Raw genomic sequence first — 17,387 nt, 5'->3', positions numbered from 1 at the left:
GGTTTCAGGGTGGGACCTACCTTGATCAGGCTTATCCTGGTACATCCCACAGATGCTCAATAAGATTTGGATGTGGGGAGTGTGGAACCCAGGTGAACTCCTTAGCTCTGTCGTCTTCCCTGGGTCACTCCTGAGCAGTTTCTTCAGGGTGGCAACTGGCATCAAGGACTGCTGTTGCCATGGGGGTTTGGGGGGTTGCTTGACCTGCAATGTTTAGGTGGGTGGTACATGTCAAGCATCCACATGAATGTCAGGACTCAAGGTTTCTCAGCAGAACGTTGCATTACAACAAGATGATCGATGTACTTCACCTGTCAGTGGTCATAATGTTGTGGCTGATCGGTGTATACAGCATTATCCAGCTTGACGGGAGGCTCCAGATGTTGATATTCCTACAACACCTGAATGCATCATGAGTGCAGGTGCCTTCAGGGCGTGGCTTCATCCCGAAGGACAGAGTGGCTCCTGCGCATGCGTGAGCCAGAAAAGTGCGTTTTAGTATGATTACTGGTGGCCAGCGGAGAGACAGATTATACGGCTCTACACAACTGTCGTTTTAATCCCCCGAGCGAGGAGATTTAGCAGGAAAAAACACTGGCTTTAAACCCAGCAGCCATATTGTATGGAAAAACGACGGAAAGAGTCCCGTTTCAGAAAAAAGTCGACTTCTCAGACTCCTCTGTCAGGACTCTTGGGGAGTTTAATTTTCTCTCTTGCTGGCGGGGGGTTTGTGCTGCACAGCTAGCTTGCCAGCTGGCTGACAGATTCTGAGGTTGGGGCTAGTTTTTCAGTCATTTCACACAATATTGTAGTTATTTCTTTGGCTATAAAGTGTGATATTGAACGGGTGGAACGATGAAGGACCGATTGGAGCAACTTAAAGCGGTAAGTAGTGTCCAGGAAATGTTGAGTTTCTCATCAGTGTCTTATTTTCTTCCTCAGTTTGTGTGTCTGTACATTTTATAATGGGCATCTGAAAAGCGTTAATATAATAAGAAGACTTGTGCAGAGTACTTCCACCTTCAGATAAATCTTGGCCATAAATACATGACATAACATGATATTACTTTGAACCAACAGTGTACCTTGTGATGACATAACTCATAGGATGGATGTAGTAACACTGCAGCTTAGATTGTGATTTGATGTGGGGGTGTTGTGTAAAAGTGAATCAGACTTAATTTAGTTTACTTGTGTCTTGTGTAATGTAACTGAAAAGATAAAATGATTGTTGTTTGCTGAATTGTGTCCCCACCAGTCATATTAATGTATTTGGCATATTAATGTATTTGGCATTATGAATATCATATATGATGTGAAAAAATTTAGTTTATTATAGAGCAGTTTTCAGTGGGCAGTCCCAGCGGAAAATGACATCTTGTTAATCATTATGTTTTCACTTTCATTGATTAACTGTTCACACTTGAAGATCAGCAGAAAATGAATCTACGAAGATGCTGGTGATCGATAATCACTTGAGATATTCATCAAAGTGTTAACATTCTCTAGTCCTAGAATGTTAGGAACTGTTTAATTTCACTGTTGAAATGAAAATATTTAGCTTTTTACAGAAAGAAAAAAGCAGTTCGAAGACATCACCTTGGATTCAGGGACATTTTCATGGACATCTTTAAGTGTCTTGCGAAATTTCACAGCATAGACGATTAATTAAAAGACTAATCATGAATGAAAATGTATAAAACTTGGCCATGCTAGTTGCTATTGCTGTCCAAAACTGTAAAATATAGTACAAAATAATGCAGAATTTGGTCATTTGGATACATGATCTTCAGCTAAGGTGGACTCAGCTTTTGTATTAAACCATCACAAAAGATTAATCAGAAAAATCTTTAACAGCATATTATCATTCAAATTTTATCGGTTCAGAATCGAGTAAAGGACAGTTGGTACACTTTCAGTCTCCGAGGGATGACGCCTTGATCCTCTTGTAACCCAAGATGGGATGTGTTGCTATAGCTACCTGAAACTACTGAACAAATATTTGCAGCGTTTAAAATTGCTGAACTGCGGTATCCCCCCCGGCATTTGTATCTCACACAGCTGACTTCATTTTAGTGAAAGGAAGTACACATTGCAGAGGAAGTAGGCCAGTCATTTGTTGGAAAGTTGACAATGTTCACACTGTATGTTGTACTTTATGTTGCTGTAGCGATGTGTCACTGCTCTTTAGTAATGGTCGCCTCCATTCCATCTATCTTTACTCCACTGTTTCTTTATCTTTCTACCTTATCCACACTCACCTTCTGCCTTTATTTTCCTCGCAGAGTTTCCTCTCTAATGTTTAACTTAGTGGCAGTAATCGAGCCTGTATACGTCTTTGTATGCAGGCGTGTGCTCATGTGAATGTTTGTCATACAGCAGAATGACCTGGAGAATTTTGGGAAATCTTAATGTTATAACATAAAAATATGAAGAGAGCAAGTTGATAATCTTAATTTTGAAATTTTAATTCACTTCTGAGCCTTTTGATTATTGGTTGATGTTATACACGAGGTAGTTTTCTGTTATTCTTCTGTTGCATTTCCCTCAGAGTGTTTTCACATGTACTTTCAGTCAAAGTTGTATCCCTTTCAGTTCTGTGTTTCCCCGCACAGACCTGGTGGGTTACTGCCCTTACTCTGCTTCCCCACCTGGCTCAGATATCAGCACAATGAATGGCAAAATTGTAGCAGCACTAACATGGTTTCTGCTGTGGCATATGGAGTTTTTAAATCCTTTGTCAGATTTCAGCTTTGCACTAACACAAGTCCTCACGGAGCATATTGGCTTCTGTCACTGTACTGGTGTAAATCTGAGCCTGCGTCCCCGTCCTGATGCCGTAATGGCTTGCAGCTCATTTTCTAAAGCATCCCGTGGGAGATTCTTATGCTTAGGACTCCAGCTAACAGTCAATTTTATTGTTGGTTCATGTGAATGTTTTTTGGATTATTTCTTTGGTTTATAAAAAAGTCAAAATAACTGTATAATTCACGATCACAGCGGTCCAAGATAGTGTAATCAGATGGCTTGTTTGTCCCAACCAACCTTCCAAAGATATTCAGTTTACTGGTATTATGAAGAAAAACAACCATCTTTACAAATGACTATCTGAAAACCCGGAAAGTTTTCCATTTTTGCTTGAACTATTGATTGATTCTCAAAGCAGCTGCTGCTCGACTGGCTAATTGATTAATCTACTAGTGTACACGTTGCGACCCGGTAAGACTTCCTTCTCAGCTCAGTTTAGTCTCTTTCCACCCTCCTCTTCTCCAGCTGTCCTTCAGTTTGTCACCGTGTGTTAAGTTTTATCATTTATGATACTCGGAGACAATGTCCTACAGTTTGTCACCTGATTTCTTAAAGATGACAGAGTCAAGGGAATGATACGTGACAGAGCGAGTTTAATATGGGCCATGATTGCAGTTGAACCAGCTGGACTGTGTACACTTGGTTATGCATGCAGTAATGAGTCATACAGGTCACTTTTTGTGGCTTCAAGAAAAGGGGTCAATTAATATGTTTGGTTTTTTCAGGGTCAGTCCCAATATGATTGTTAATAATAAAGGAGGCTGATAACCAATATTTTAACCAATAAACATGAAAGTCTTGGTATCAATATTACTTGGTTTATTTAAGTTTCACATGTTTAATTAAAAGAGAACTTCTCAAAATGTATCCTTAAAGGCTACTCGTGACTTGACATATAACCAATCAGGTAGTGCTGTGGCCAAGACATTACTTGAGACCACAGAGAGAGAACCAAATAGCACGTTTGAAAATTAACTTGATGAAGAATAAGTTAAAAATTAATACCAATAGTTGGAAAAATTGTGAATATTGGATCCAGGCTGATAACTGGTTGACCTCTAGTGTACTCAGTATATACTTTTGTTTTTATACTGCAGCAGCTGATACAATGACCTCAGTTTTTCCTTTAGTCCTTTATTTTTTTCATCCAAGCCTTTGACCACTCATTACTGTGTTACACTTTTGATCTAACGTTCCATTAAGATCAGAATAAAACAGTCTTACTAAGCAGGCTCCAGTGAAACACGTTAAGGAGGTCACGATGTTTCCTTCAGTGTAAAACCACTGTTCAGTCATTACCTTCTTGAGGGGAATTATGCAACACGACATATGGTGCTTTGTATGCAGAATAAGCGTAATTAAGGGTTTTTGCATAAAAGGAGCAAGCGAGCATCCGAACTAACATATGCGTCATTCTTGTGTGGAGTGTATGCTGTTTTCTAATTTTGATGTCCAGTTTACTAAATGTTATCCAGCTATGTGTTGAAGATTTTGATGCCTGCACAATCTTCAGTATGCAACTATGGCATTTATGTTGTCTGTGGTTTAATAGAGAGAATTTATTCACTGCTGCATGGTTCATTCTGTCAGGCAGCTGTTCAACTCACAGAACCATTAAATGCGCTGCGTTCGCAATGTGTTTGCTCCTCATTTTTTAAAAATATCAGTGAAGAAAGAAAATCCTAGGTGATGTTAATCTTGTTCTGCTGTACACACATCTTGAAAATGCTTTGCTGTTTCACACTGCCTGCTCAAAACCACAACCAATTATGAAGCATTGCACAACTTCCAGCCTTCTTGAAATGACCAGAAACAGTTTTGATCTAAGAAGTCTTCTGACAGTAATAATTGTGTTCAGGTAGAGTCATAAGATGAGCAAGTGAGTTTAACGAGGAATGTTGTTAAAGTTTTCTTGATGACTCGAATAAAGTCAGTTGCTCTGACTGTTCTTGTCAGTATCAAGCTGTTTTTACACAGAAGCGAGTGTCTGTGTATGTGGCCTTTGACTGTTTGGTTTGTTGTACACCTCAGCCCCTTCCTCTTGTTTTTGCTGAATGAGAGACACTGGAAGGAAGTGAGTGCTTGCTCTTATCTCACTACCGCAGAAATGCTGCGCGAGGGAGCATAAAGTGTGAGCATTTGATGAACAACCCTTAGAGAGATTCAAAAACAAGCATAGTGTCAGCGTGTGTCCAGGACTCTGTGTTCACTACTGTTGTTAGCTACAGCAGCCTGAACCAAACAGTCCAGGCTACATTTGCAATTCAAATTTTAGACGAGAGGTAGAAGGTTAAAGAGAGTTAAAACTCAGCATTCAGATGTTTGCAGCAAATGCTAGCAACCACTCAGGTGTTTTGATTAGTCATGAATCTGCTGATTGTTTTCTCAATTAATCATTTTGTCTGTAAAATGTGAGAAAATATGAAACTATCAAAAAAAAAAACAAACTGTTTACGAATTTGAACGAAAATGACAAAGAAAATCAATAGAGATTAAAAGTTCAAACTATTAAATGTTTGCCTGGAAAAGTATTAACACAGTCAGTTGATTAGCACAATAAATACTGATTAATTTTCTGTCAACCAGCTTTTGCCCAGTTTCTCTGGAAAATCATTGCGTTGTGCCTTGTCACGCTCAATAACAAACTGACAAACAGTGTAGTTCCATTGGGTAGTCAAAGCTAATTCAGAGTAAATCAACTGTAATGTTTACTGAGATCTCTAGTTTAGGGCTTGAGGCTGAGTCAGTTGATATGAGAGAGCCGGGAAGTCCACAGCTGTGACGCCTGACATTTTCCATGCCTTGACTTTGACCCAGGTGCACACCTGACTTTCACACCTGTCGAGTCCCGACTTCAGATTCGGTCACCCAACACAAGCTGCTGCATGTGAGGAGCTTATCGGCTGTCAGAACTCATCAGGAATGAAAACTTATTTGACTTTAAAAGCAGAAGTAATTATAATGAAGGGAATGACTGGAACTTGTTGTTAGTTTTCCACTCATTGTTCCACTTTTTTCTCCACATCACAGTTAGGCCCTGTTGAGTGTTTACTTTGTGCCTTAGTTGTGGTTTTCTGAAGTCAGTTCTAAAGCGAGTTGAAAACGGGTTCCGGCCCTGGTCCTTCCATGTAAACATTCAGCAGCAGTGCAGAGCTCTTTGTGGCCTTGTGTTTGCTGACTATCCCTTGTGGCATATTTATGACTTCAGCAGAATGAAGCTTTCTGATAAAGTTTATTGGGTGTCGGCTGATCAGCGTCAGACCAGGACTTCTGGTTGATGTGTCATGCTGAGCGGCTAACAATAAAGCATTTTCGACTAGTGTGGCCTTCAAAGGAGGCTCTTGTTTTAGATAGTGTTTAATGGTATTTCCACCTGCACAAGAAATACATTTTCAGACATGAAAATAAAAATGATGATTGTTCAGAATGTACAGAATATTGGCAGAAAATATCAGTTTACTGCCACAAGTTAAAATTTCAGCATTGTATATGTGTTGCCCTGTAAAAGCTGTAAGATACAGGAATGACAGTAGTTTCTGTTATCAAAACTCAGTATTATGTAAATGCAGACTGAAATGAACCATATCATAAACTGTCTTGAAGTATTTAAGTTTTTAAAAAAATTCTAGGTTTCAATGATAATTTTGATAATTTCTGACCATATTATGCTTGGTATAAGTTGTTGTACAGCTGGTAAGTGTTGAGACAAAATGAAAAGACATTTTTGGGGAATACCATTGGAGAAACATGTGGAGGCTTGTTTTCTCAAAGCAAGTTAGATGAGAAGATGATCTCATGTCTATGTGTTAAATATGACACAACTACTAGCAGCCAGTTGGTATAACTTAGCACAGAGCCTAAAAACAGGAGGAAATAATGAGCTTTGCCTCATAAGTAATAAAATCCGCCTACCAGTGCCTCTAAAGCTCTTTAATTATCACATTATACCTGCTTTTTATAATCCGTGCAAAGACCTAAGTCTAAAAACAACACGCTTGGTTTTATGGGTGGTTATACTTCAGACCATTTATTGACCGTGATGATCCTGATGCATTCGACAAGTTTGACTTATTTGAGTAAATACATAAAGGTTTATGCTGAAGAACATGTTCTTATCTTTCAAATAGTTTTGATATTTTCAGTTTCAAACTTCAAGTGATAGATAGGAAATAGACGTCACAGTGCCCCCACAGACATTCCTCATATGTATCTGTATGCATGTGTTGCATTTTAAGCAATGATATTCAATAATTGTAGTACAAAAAGCATTAAAAAAGCATTAAGGAAAATGTGATTTTAAGAGGGAAGAATTTAGGAAAAGCACATCAAATAGAAGATAAATAAGGAGTGGATATAATTTGCCTTACAGGTCCACAGAGCTGTCTAAATTTCTGCTTCCACTCTGGTGGACCTTTAATCCTAAGGTGCTGATGACATGCTTTATACTTTGAGCTTTAGAGAAACATGTAATACCCCGGACATGTTCTCTCCGTCAGCTAAATCTACCACTGCTACTCTGACGCTTGTTTTGTGTTCTGTTAGACGTGTGATCAAGATGATGACGAGGTGGAGATCGCTGTGGACAATGCAGCCTTCATGGACGAGTTCTTCTCTCAGGTGAATGTTACCATCAGTGTTTTAGTGTGTGGAGGCTGTGCTTCTCATACCTCCTTGCTTGTTTTTATAAGGGCCTACATGGATATTGTTGTTTGCACACATTTCCGATTTGTGTCTGTGTGTTTCAGATTGAGGACATCAGGAACAGTATTGATAAAATTGATGAGAACGTGGCTGAAGTCAAAAAGCTTTACTCGGTCATCCTGTCTGCTCCCACATCAGATCAGAGTAAGACTCTTTACCACCATCACCAGTAAATCTGACACTAAAACTTTTTATTTCACTTTTTTAAAAGTAATGTTTAGTCTGACACTGTCTGAGTCGATGCACAGAGGTAAGAACTTTGTGGAGACAAGAGGCTGCAGAGCTAATGTGTATCATAACCTGCATGTGAGGCGTTTGGTGAACATCGGTAAATTGTAGAGTCCATTGATAAACAGATGTTCAACAGGTCAGGAGTTTTGGATACAATTTTGTGTATTTTATTTATATTTTGCTCCTTCCTGTCCTTCGAGAGAATAGAAGAATCTAATTTTAGTCTGGCTTTGAGGCCAGAATTTTGTGTTAGCAGAAATATATTCCAAAAAATCAGTGAATAGTTGTGATAAATAGTTGTGATCTCAGTATTGATCAAAGTGATCATGATTATTATTGTAATCATGCAGCCTGTCTAGAGACCTTTCCTTTTAAAGTATGTTGAATTGCACATGGCATAAATGCAACTGTCTCACTGTTTGCTCCTGCGTGTCTCCTCCTTCATAGAAACACAGGATGACTTAGAGGCAATCACCAATGACATCAAGAAGATGGCCAACAATGCGAGAAACAAACTCAAGAGTGAGTGTACTCAACATTATGACCCCTAATAATGTGGATGTTTATTGGCTTTACATGTTATAGATGTTAGTGAGTAATTAAAGAATAATGCAATGTGTTAATGAGTTTCGGTTACATTTTAAGTCAATAACTTGGTTTACTTTGCAGCCATCGAGAGAAACCTGGAGTCAGAGGAGCAGGAGAGGGTGTCGGCTGACATGCGGATACGTAAATCACAGGTAAATGACTTACGTAAGACATTTCACGTGACCTTTAGATGAAACTGCTTTGTAGAACACCTTCCTTTTCATTCATAGTCAGCATTTTTGAGAGTATATGTGAGGTGTGATTAGTTAATTCCTTGTTCTCAAGTTGAAATTAAACAGACTTTATTGACATGACCATTTTCAGACACCGTATTGCCTTTTAGAATATTGTTAAGGTAGACTGAAGGAAAAGAGAAAAATTAATGGTTAAAAATGGAAGAAAGCGTTTCTAAAACCTGAAACGTCTTTGTGTTCCTCTCTGACATAAAAACAAGTTTGACATTTATCAGATATGTCTCTGTTTTCATGTTTTTACCTAATTTGCCTACAAATTGTCAGTACACCTGAGAAGATTAATTGTGTGTGTGATAATTCGCTGTTTTGCTGTATTCCCCCCAGCATGCAGTGCTTTCCAGGAAGTTTGTGGAGGTAATGACAAAGTATAATGAAGCTCAGGTGGACTTCCGGGAGAGAAGTAAAGGACGTATTCAGAGACAGCTAGAGATCAGTGAGTGACGCCTACATGCACAACAACAAGCACATGTGATGGTCCTATGGTCTTCTTTGTCATTAATGCTTTCCTTTCCTTTCCTTTCCTTTCCTTTCCTTTCCTTTCCAGCTGGAAAAGCTACGACGGATGAAGAACTGGAGGAGATGCTGGAGAGTGGAAATGCTGCTGTGTTTACTGCAGGGGTAAGAGTGTCTTTGTGTGCTCACCCGGGCATCAACTTTGCCTCGACTCTGCTCACAGTGTGGTTGAACTGTGAAAGCTGCTAGTAGCTGAGTGAAACCTAAAAATGCCCGGTGACAGCTAATTTGTAGTGCTGATGATTTGACCGGTTTGGGTCAAAGTCAGGTTGGTTACTTGGAACTAACAGATGTCTCTTACAAAAAGAAGGAACAAACTTTTTTTTTTAAATTTGGCTTTTCAGATAAGGATATGTTGCATTTTAATGAGACCAGTTGGGGTGGGTTGCAAAAACTGCACATTGTGATAAAGACCGTAAAATGAGTGCAAAGTGCATTATAACTCGTGAGCAAGCTTCTCTGTACCCACACTGATAAAAACATGTTTGTTTCCAGCACTACTAGGGAAGAATTTCTCGCACAAGGACACACAGCTCGTCTTGATACTTTTAGATGTAAACAGGGCAGACTTGGCAAAACCCAAAGCCTCACCTTTAACAGCAAGGAAGCTCTATATTAATATAACATTTTCTGTTGGTTGTTGACAATTTTGACAGAATTTGTTCTTAAAATTCCCAACTAGACATGAATCTTAATTGATCTGTGACAGGTAGTGGTGAAACGGTGTTTTCTTTCCCACTCTTGGATCTAATGTATTTAATGTACTCTTACGGAATATGCTAAACTGACCAGTTGTGCTTTTGAAACTCTGACTATTTGGCATTTTGATGCTTTGTAGTGGCATTGGGGTGCTGTAATCATAGTGGGGAGTGTGCCCTAAAAATGTAAGAAATGACATACAAATAATGAAGCTCTTTTTAACAAAAAAAATCAGACAGTTATGTTAGTTGATTATTTTTTATTTACCTTTTATTTTTGCAGTAATTTCATTGAGACACAGGCTCTCATTTTCAAGAGAGACCTGATAGATTATAGATCTTTCAAGTTCTTTTTGCAGCAGCTTTGTGTTAAGACAAACACAGTTGTATTTAGGAAGTCTTTTATTTTGTTGATCTGATCATAAGAACACAAATCTGTCAATTCAGGATTATATTGTGAACAAAAAAATGTTATCCAGCCCCATTTATGAATAAATTTACCATTTACAAAGCACCAAGACACAAAAACAATCAAACTCCATCTATCATTTCCACAAAAAACTTGAAAAAAGCCACTCATAGATCAAATACCGAGTAGCAGGATTCATTAGAGTAACTGTCATTTCTTCTAAAAATGACTTTTCATGACACATTTATCACTCCTTGTGTTTCCTCTGTTTTCCAGCTAGTTGCAATGCCTCATTCTGACCACACTACCCATAAAGATTAGATGTGATTCAACTGCAGATCTTCATGTGGACACTGTGGCTGAGACATCATGATGAGACAGTCATGTTTTCATATCTGTGGTTGTGTTTTTCCTGAGAGGTAACAGTCAGCCTCTCCTCTCCACAGATTGTGGACTCTGGCATCTCGAAACAAGCCCTGAGTGAGATTGAATCCAGACACAAAGACATTGTCCGTCTGGAAAGTAGCATCAAGGAGCTGCACGATATGTTTGTAGACATCGCCATGCTGGTGGAGAGCCAGGTACGCATGTAGAATGCTACATCCACCCGCCCTTTATTTTGTTGCATTCATTCATTCTTTGAATTCATCCATGAAGCTTTTCCATGGCCTTGTGTTCATTCCTGACTGCATCAAACTCATTTTCTCCGCATTATTTCTCTTCCCGTCTCTGTTGTGGTGTAACTATCATTCTGCATCTGTCTCTGTTTGCTCTTTTCCAGCTCCATGTCTTTCTCTCTTTGCTTCTGCCACTGCCACCTCCATCCCATCACCCAACATTAACGGAACCACCTTGAATGCATTTAGTAAGATGTAAAAATGAAACCTCATAGTTGACATTAGAACTGACTTCACACTAGAACCACTAAACATTGTCATACACTGTATGTACATACATACTTAAGTATAACCACATTTTTCTTGCTGCTTACACCCTGCTTTCTGAGGAAAATGCTTGTTTGAGGTAAGGGCTGTTCTCTTGCTCACTCTTGCTTGTTTTCTTAATTACTGTAATTTCTGCTGTTGGGTTGGAAGAAATTTGGTCAACAAAAACAAGAGCATTAACGTGAATACGAATGTTTCTCTTATGAAATTCACTCTGGAAATGACCATATAATCAATAGAAACTGTAAAATATTGCCCAATGAACTAATATTCAATCTGCAACTAGTGTTATTCCTGAATGTATTTAAACTAATCTGCTGTTCTTTGTTTTCCTCGTTAACTGTTGCTTTATGTCTTACTTAATGTTGTGTGTTTTTCAGGGTGACATAGTAGACAACATAGAGCAGAATGTATCCAATTCAGTGGACCACATAGTAGAAGCTAAGGAACAGACCAAAAAAGCTGTAAGGTACCAGACCAAAGCACGCAAGGTAATGTAGATTTGCCAGCTATCACATCACATCTCCTTGTGACCTCTTCTTGTTTCTTTTCTGCTTATTTTTTGTTGCACTTTTCTCTGTTTGACACATTGAAACCACACAGTGTTGCCTGCAGATCATCCTCCCTCGCCCTGTTTGCACACAGAGCCAATTATACATAGCTGTAGCAGTCTGTGGGCCTTGCTTTTTGTTTCTATGTCTGTTATTTTTCTCATTTTCGTTTGGCTGCTTTTTGTCACCTGACACTATCCATGTCAGGGTGGAATGATTGACAGGATTGAAAGCAACATGGACCAGTCGGTGGGCTTCGTGGAGCGGGCTGTAGCAGACACTAAGAAAGCCGCAAAGTTTCAGCAAGAGGCTCGCCGTGTGAGTGCCCATAGTCAAAAGCATTGGTCCGGTTTCCCAAAAGCAGCAGAAATAGTTTTACCTTTTTGTTTAGCATTTGCAAATTCTCACAGAGATGCGAGAGACACAGCAGAAAAAATAGTGTTTACTGGCCACCACAGGGTAAAGACAGAGTCAAGTTGAAGTTCCGAAGCCTGGCTGCAAATTACAATATGAAAACAGAATCCATGTTATTTGGGTGACCCTGAGCTAATATGAGCATGTCCCAAGGATGTTCTCTGCTTCCTTCTGTCTTCAGAGTTGAGCAGAGACTAATGATTATGGCTGCTCTGTCTTAGCCCTAAGCACAGCGCTCAGACAAAAGCAGAGTTTCCCCAGTAGAAAAGTTTGTAACTGTTGTCCCAGAATGAGCTGTAATTTGTCGAATACATGCAAGCCCACATTCCTTTTAGCTTACCTCCCAATCATGACAGTGATCATTTTTTGAAATAATTTGAAAGAGTTCTCCAATTCTGTTCCGCTGTGCTTTGATCAAAATGACCGTTTATGTATAAAAGGTGGAAAGGACCGTATTTCCTCTTTAAGAAAAGAATGCTTTTGGGAAACCTCTTTGACAACATGAAGACCATCACCAGCATCAAGACCCTGATCTTCTCCTTGATCCTGACCTGTATTGGCTTGTCGTGATCCCCAACTCTCCTGCCTGCTCCTCTACCAGCCTCCACCCTGTGGACCCCTGTACTTTAAAGACCTCCGTGACCCATCAAGAACCAGAATGGGAAACACCCCACCCCCCCCCCCCCCCCCCCCCACTCAAACACACACACATACACTGACAGCTTCCACTCTCTTTTCTCTCTGTCCTTTCTCTTCAGCTGTAACTTGAATGTTGTCTTCATATACATGTGGCTGCATTGGCCTTTTGTTTGTGTTTGAAGATATTATCTGTTAGCCTCTGGCTGTATGTGAATAAAATAACATTTTGTTGACTCAGAATTCTAAAGTCAACACAGCTATAACAAGAGAAAACTGGTTGATCAGACTTCAGCTAGACTGAAGTGCAGAGTTTGTGTGGTTTCCAAGCTACAAAGATAATCCGTGTTATCTGAGATGTCCATTGTTGTCTTACCTGATGCAAAATATTGCATATTATAACATGTGCCTTTTGTTGTTTTCCATTGAGATTCGATCTGATGTTACTGTGTATATTTGGTTGTCCTCCAACAGAAAATGGTGATAATTGCAGTGGTTGTGGCGATCTTACTGGCCATACTAGCTCTCATTATCGGGCTCTCAGTGGGATTGAGGTGAAGCTGATGAGTTATTACAGTGTAAGGAGAGCTAAGGGTGAGTAACTGGAGCAAATACCTGCTGTAGCCACAATGGGTGTTGGTATGAGGCATGCTTTGGATAAGAGTTTGCGCTTCCCTTCAGGCTGAGTGTGTGTATTTTCTTTCTATCCAGGGAGCTTATATGAGGTGTGTTTGTGTGTATTTGAGGTTCTTGGGTGTGTGTTTTTTTTCTGCAACACTTGCCTCTGGTTACTGCTGAACAAACAGAGCTAGCGGTGAGTTAGTTGCGCACTGTTGCAGCTGTTAGCTTATTTCAGTGGTCCTGCATCCCACGATTAACACTGTTCTCCTTTTGTATCTCCCTCTTTGTAGAAGATGATCATTATTGGTGGAGTCTGTGCTGTGGTTGTTGTCATCCTCCTCCTCGTCGTCTTCCTCACCCATACAGTATAGAACTCATCTGTGTGTTCATCATCATGTTCTCCATCAGCTGGCCCACAAAAGAAAACACAGATATTGATCACTCCATATGGATTTTATAATATTAAATCTCCAGATGTACCGCCTATTCTTTTAAAGAAACTGAAGGTCTGGTTTGACCTCTTGAAAGAAGAAGAAGGAGGTCAGTTTGACTCCCTGAGGTTTGGACAATTTGAGGATGCTCTGCTGCAAATGAGGAACTGAAGCTGACATAAGGTACAAGACCTGTATCTCTGTGGAGGCAAAAAGGGAACTGAAAAATCGTAACATTTCGTTGTTCAACATTTGGAGCCAATGAATCAGTTGGAAAGTGTTTGTCGTCTGTAGTTTTAACTCCTGGGGAAGTCAGACACTTGTTGAAGCACATTACCTCCATAATCATTAATCCTCACCATTATGAGCCTTGACACATTTTATGATCGCCACTGAATGTTCACTGCTGTGAGATTTTGTTGGTTTTAGGGATTTCCAGCACTTTCACATTTCAGAATCCACAATGAAGCTCAAATTTCTGGAATTTTCGTGTAAAAATAGAATTACTGTTGTTGATATGTAGCCCTGAATGTGGCTCGGATCTTTTATCTTGAAGAGGACTGGTGTGTACTCTCTTATGATTCTTCAGGTTAATTATTTAGTCACAATTTAGTGTTTTTTCATTTTAAAATGTGAAGGATGGTGCTTATGGGAACACATTTCATGAACTCGCAAAGAAAGCAAGACAGGCCAGTGGTATCAATACACAGCTACATTTCCCTCACTGATATACAAAATATTTGAAATTAGAACTGTGAAACAGTGTACAATTTAACAGCACCACAAAGTACACCCTCCAAAAAGACAATGAAATTTAACTTGGTCACATTTACAGCAGTTTCAGTAAAAACTGAGCATTTTATTATAATAATATGCCTTATTAATATGTAAACTATCTTCATGTACATCCAAAACTGTTTAATTTGTAAATTTTTTCAACTTTTATTCATATTTTCAGAAAGCAAAGTGCTGAAAATATTTGTATCGCTTTTGTCTATTCCTAACACAATCTGATATATTGTATAATATGAATGTACAAGAATGTTGTCAGTAAAGAAAACAGGCAGATGAAGATGGGATTTATTGCAGGGCTGTTGTATTAGACCACGTTAATCTTGGCAGAGTGAACCTGATATACTGACAGCTCAGTTCAGTTGTGGTTAGTTATCATTTCATCGGGCTGTTCTTTCTTGTTGAGGGAATGTGGAGAGTGTACTGAATGACAGTGGAAATGGTTTCACTCAGTGGCTTTAACGTGGTAATTAAAGCAGGTGATTCCAGCTGTGCATGTGAGGATCAGATCAGAGATCACATTTCAACAAATCATCAAGAGGCTTTTTATCCGACTGAGGGCCTTTAATGTGACGACTTTGTGTCTTTTAGACCAGAGCCTGAATGTTTCCTTGAAGTCTGGTTGTGTGGGGCCACTTTTGAGAGTATGAGGCCCCCTCAGGGTCTTTTAGCTGAGTTTGAGCCACCAACACAGGCTGCAAAAAGAGAAGGAGAAAACTAAAGTTGTACACTGTTTTAAGTTAAGTGCCAATGATTTTAAAAGAAATTAAAGATTTTATGTTTTTTAAGGACTAACGCTTCCTTGCTGTTTCTTGCCTGTCTGTCCTGCTGCTGTTTGTGAGTAACAGAAAGTAAATAAGTAACTCCAGTTTTACACTTCTGGATGCCTGCGTGCTGCGGAGGAGCTTTGTGGATGTGTTTTATTGGACGGTAGGTAGCAGCTGCTGTCAGCATGTCAACCACTGTGTTACAAAGTACAGCTTTTACAGACACAAGTGTAAAAGAGGAGGTAAGTTTCACCTTTTCTCTCTCTCTACACACACACACACACACACACACACACACACACACACACCCTGACCTCTGTGACCCTTTGTTCTCCTTTTCTTAATCATTTCCCTTAAATCAGTGTCCATAAATGTAAATAACTGCATTGTGCTGGCTGCTCTAGAGTCATTTTTCTCTAACTGTTGTGCTGATTACTGTGCATTTTTGATTAAATCTCCAGAAAAAGATGATGATTACATTGTGCTGTGCCATCATTGGGATCGTTGGGTTCTCCTACCTCTACAGCTTCTTCTCATAAAAGATTTCACGCAGGTGAAACTCGTGCATCAACCTGACAACACTTCTATACATGCTCTACTTGCATGCTTAATATTTATAAAAGATTGTGCCTTTTTTCTGTCTTTGTGGGGTGTTTCTAGAGATGAGGATTTCTCCAAGATAAATACCATTTCCTGAGGTGCTCCCCTACATCTGTCCTGTGCACTTTCCCTTCTGTTTAAATTATTGGAGTTTAAATTATTTTCTTGCTGTATGCAGTGTTCGAAACCGTGTTCTAAATGTGTAGATTTTTCTCATTTTGCCTGTTCACAGCCAGATGGTTTAACATATGACTTCTAATCATACTGAGCCGCTCTGGTTTGACTGTAATGCACCGCCTCCTGGTGGTGCATTCAAGGAACCATCATATTTAGAGAAATTATAATAATCAGGACATTATTTCAAAGGATTCATTTACATTTATTATTATTAAAAATGCATGAGATTTCTGTGCTATCTAGCGTCTAAAAACAGTCTTTTGAAAATATCCAATTGAGTAGTGTTCTATTTGTTGTCATAATTTTATTGAAATGTGTGTGATGTTGTTGTGTGTGTGGTCTGTCTGTATGCTGCTGAGACGCTTGCACTGATCTTTTCTGCACCAGCGGATGTCACTCGCTCACTGGCTGTCTGTCAACTGGGTAAAGCCTGTTATGTAATAAAAGATTTCTGTGTACCAAAGTGTTGCCTGCTGCGCTTCTTGTGTGCATGAAGGGATCCCTGCAGCACCTGAATTTACTCTCACAGCTTCCACCACATTTGTTCCCCCAATGTGTCAAAGCTACAGTTCAATATGTGGCGATGCACGACTGAGCATCATCGTATCAGAAGCTTTCCTGACCTCGTTTCAATCCCCCATCTCTTGTTCCTCCTCACCGCAGCCAGGCCCCGCCCATCAGCGCCGCGGGGGGCGGAGTCTGCACAAGGGTGCGTTCGCTTTCTTGCTTGGGGTTTGGAGGACGATCAGGATTGTGAAGCATTAAGATGGGAAAACTTTATTGAGAAGCACAGCAACAGCAACAGACAGTATAGGGAGGATGTGGTTTAGTAGAAAAAGCTTATATGAATATTAAATCTAGAAAAGCTGCACACAGTGAGGGTAAATGAAATACATGCAAAACTCAACGTACATACAGTAGATACAGTATGTCTGGAAGTGCACATTTATACATATTTTTTTAATTTGCAGTTATACCTAATGACTAAAATAACGACCTTTATATGAAACCATAAAACTATTTTTAAAGCGTAACATTAAAAATTGCATTGCTTGTTATTATCTTATTAAAATTTTAATTTAATTAATTTATTTGTGATAATATTTTGCAATGTATTTATTTTTGTTATTTATTGCACAACATTTGTCAGATTAACTAGCCATCAAATGTTTTGTTATTCCCCTGTTCTGGTGTAAAATAGCATCTAAATCTTTTTTTTTCCCATCCTGTGTTTTTTCAAAAGCACTTTTAA

General features: G+C 39.3%; 1 protein-coding gene across 6 annotated transcripts; it reads left to right on the top strand.

Annotated features, from left to right (window-relative positions):
- Positions 1-501: 501 nt before the first annotated feature.
- On the top strand, positions 502-16,598 carry stx3b (syntaxin 3b). Of its 6 annotated transcripts, none has more exons than XM_023282185.3 (12): positions 502-885; positions 7,351-7,425; positions 7,554-7,653; positions 8,188-8,262; positions 8,410-8,480; positions 8,907-9,015; positions 9,127-9,200; positions 10,649-10,783; positions 11,527-11,637; positions 11,905-12,015; positions 15,820-15,911; positions 16,019-16,598. In XM_023282185.3, exons 1-11 carry the CDS (start codon positions 856-858, stop codon positions 15,895-15,897), a joined length of 969 nt encoding a protein of 322 aa, XP_023137953.2. In that variant the 5' UTR covers positions 502-855; the 3' UTR covers positions 15,898-15,911; positions 16,019-16,598. The 6 variants fall into 6 exon arrangements, 4 of the variants coding, with proteins under 4 accessions (XP_023137953.2, XP_035809591.1, XP_023137952.2 ...); XR_008603792.1 differs by lacking the exons at positions 11,905-12,015; positions 15,820-15,911; positions 16,019-16,598 and adding exons at positions 13,222-13,341; positions 13,459-13,561; positions 13,659-15,382 and having other exon boundaries at positions 503-885; XR_008603791.1 differs by lacking the exons at positions 11,905-12,015; positions 15,820-15,911; positions 16,019-16,598 and adding exons at positions 13,222-13,561; positions 13,659-15,382 and having other exon boundaries at positions 503-885.
- Positions 16,599-17,387: the final 789 nt, after the last annotated feature.

Source organism: Amphiprion ocellaris, chromosome 13 (genome assembly GCF_022539595.1).
Source record: "Amphiprion ocellaris isolate individual 3 ecotype Okinawa chromosome 13, ASM2253959v1, whole genome shotgun sequence".
Taxonomy (NCBI): Eukaryota; Metazoa; Chordata; class Actinopteri; family Pomacentridae; genus Amphiprion; species Amphiprion ocellaris.
This window is presented reverse-complemented; position numbering and strand designations above follow the sequence as displayed.

What these genes read in the sequence shown, in the direction of transcription:
- stx3b (XM_023282185.3), top strand. Translation starts at nt 856, where the DNA reads ATGAAGGACCGATTGGAGCAACTTAAAGCG. An exon ending in TCAGAGACAGCTAGAGATCA is followed by an intron (nt 9,016 to 9,126) that starts GTGAGTGACGCC and finishes TTTCCTTTCCAG; the next exon opens with CTGGAAAAGCTACGACGGAT. An exon ending in TTCAGCAAGAGGCTCGCCGT is followed by an intron (nt 12,016 to 15,819) that starts GTGAGTGCCCAT and finishes TTAAATCTCCAG; the next exon opens with AAAAAGATGATGATTACATT.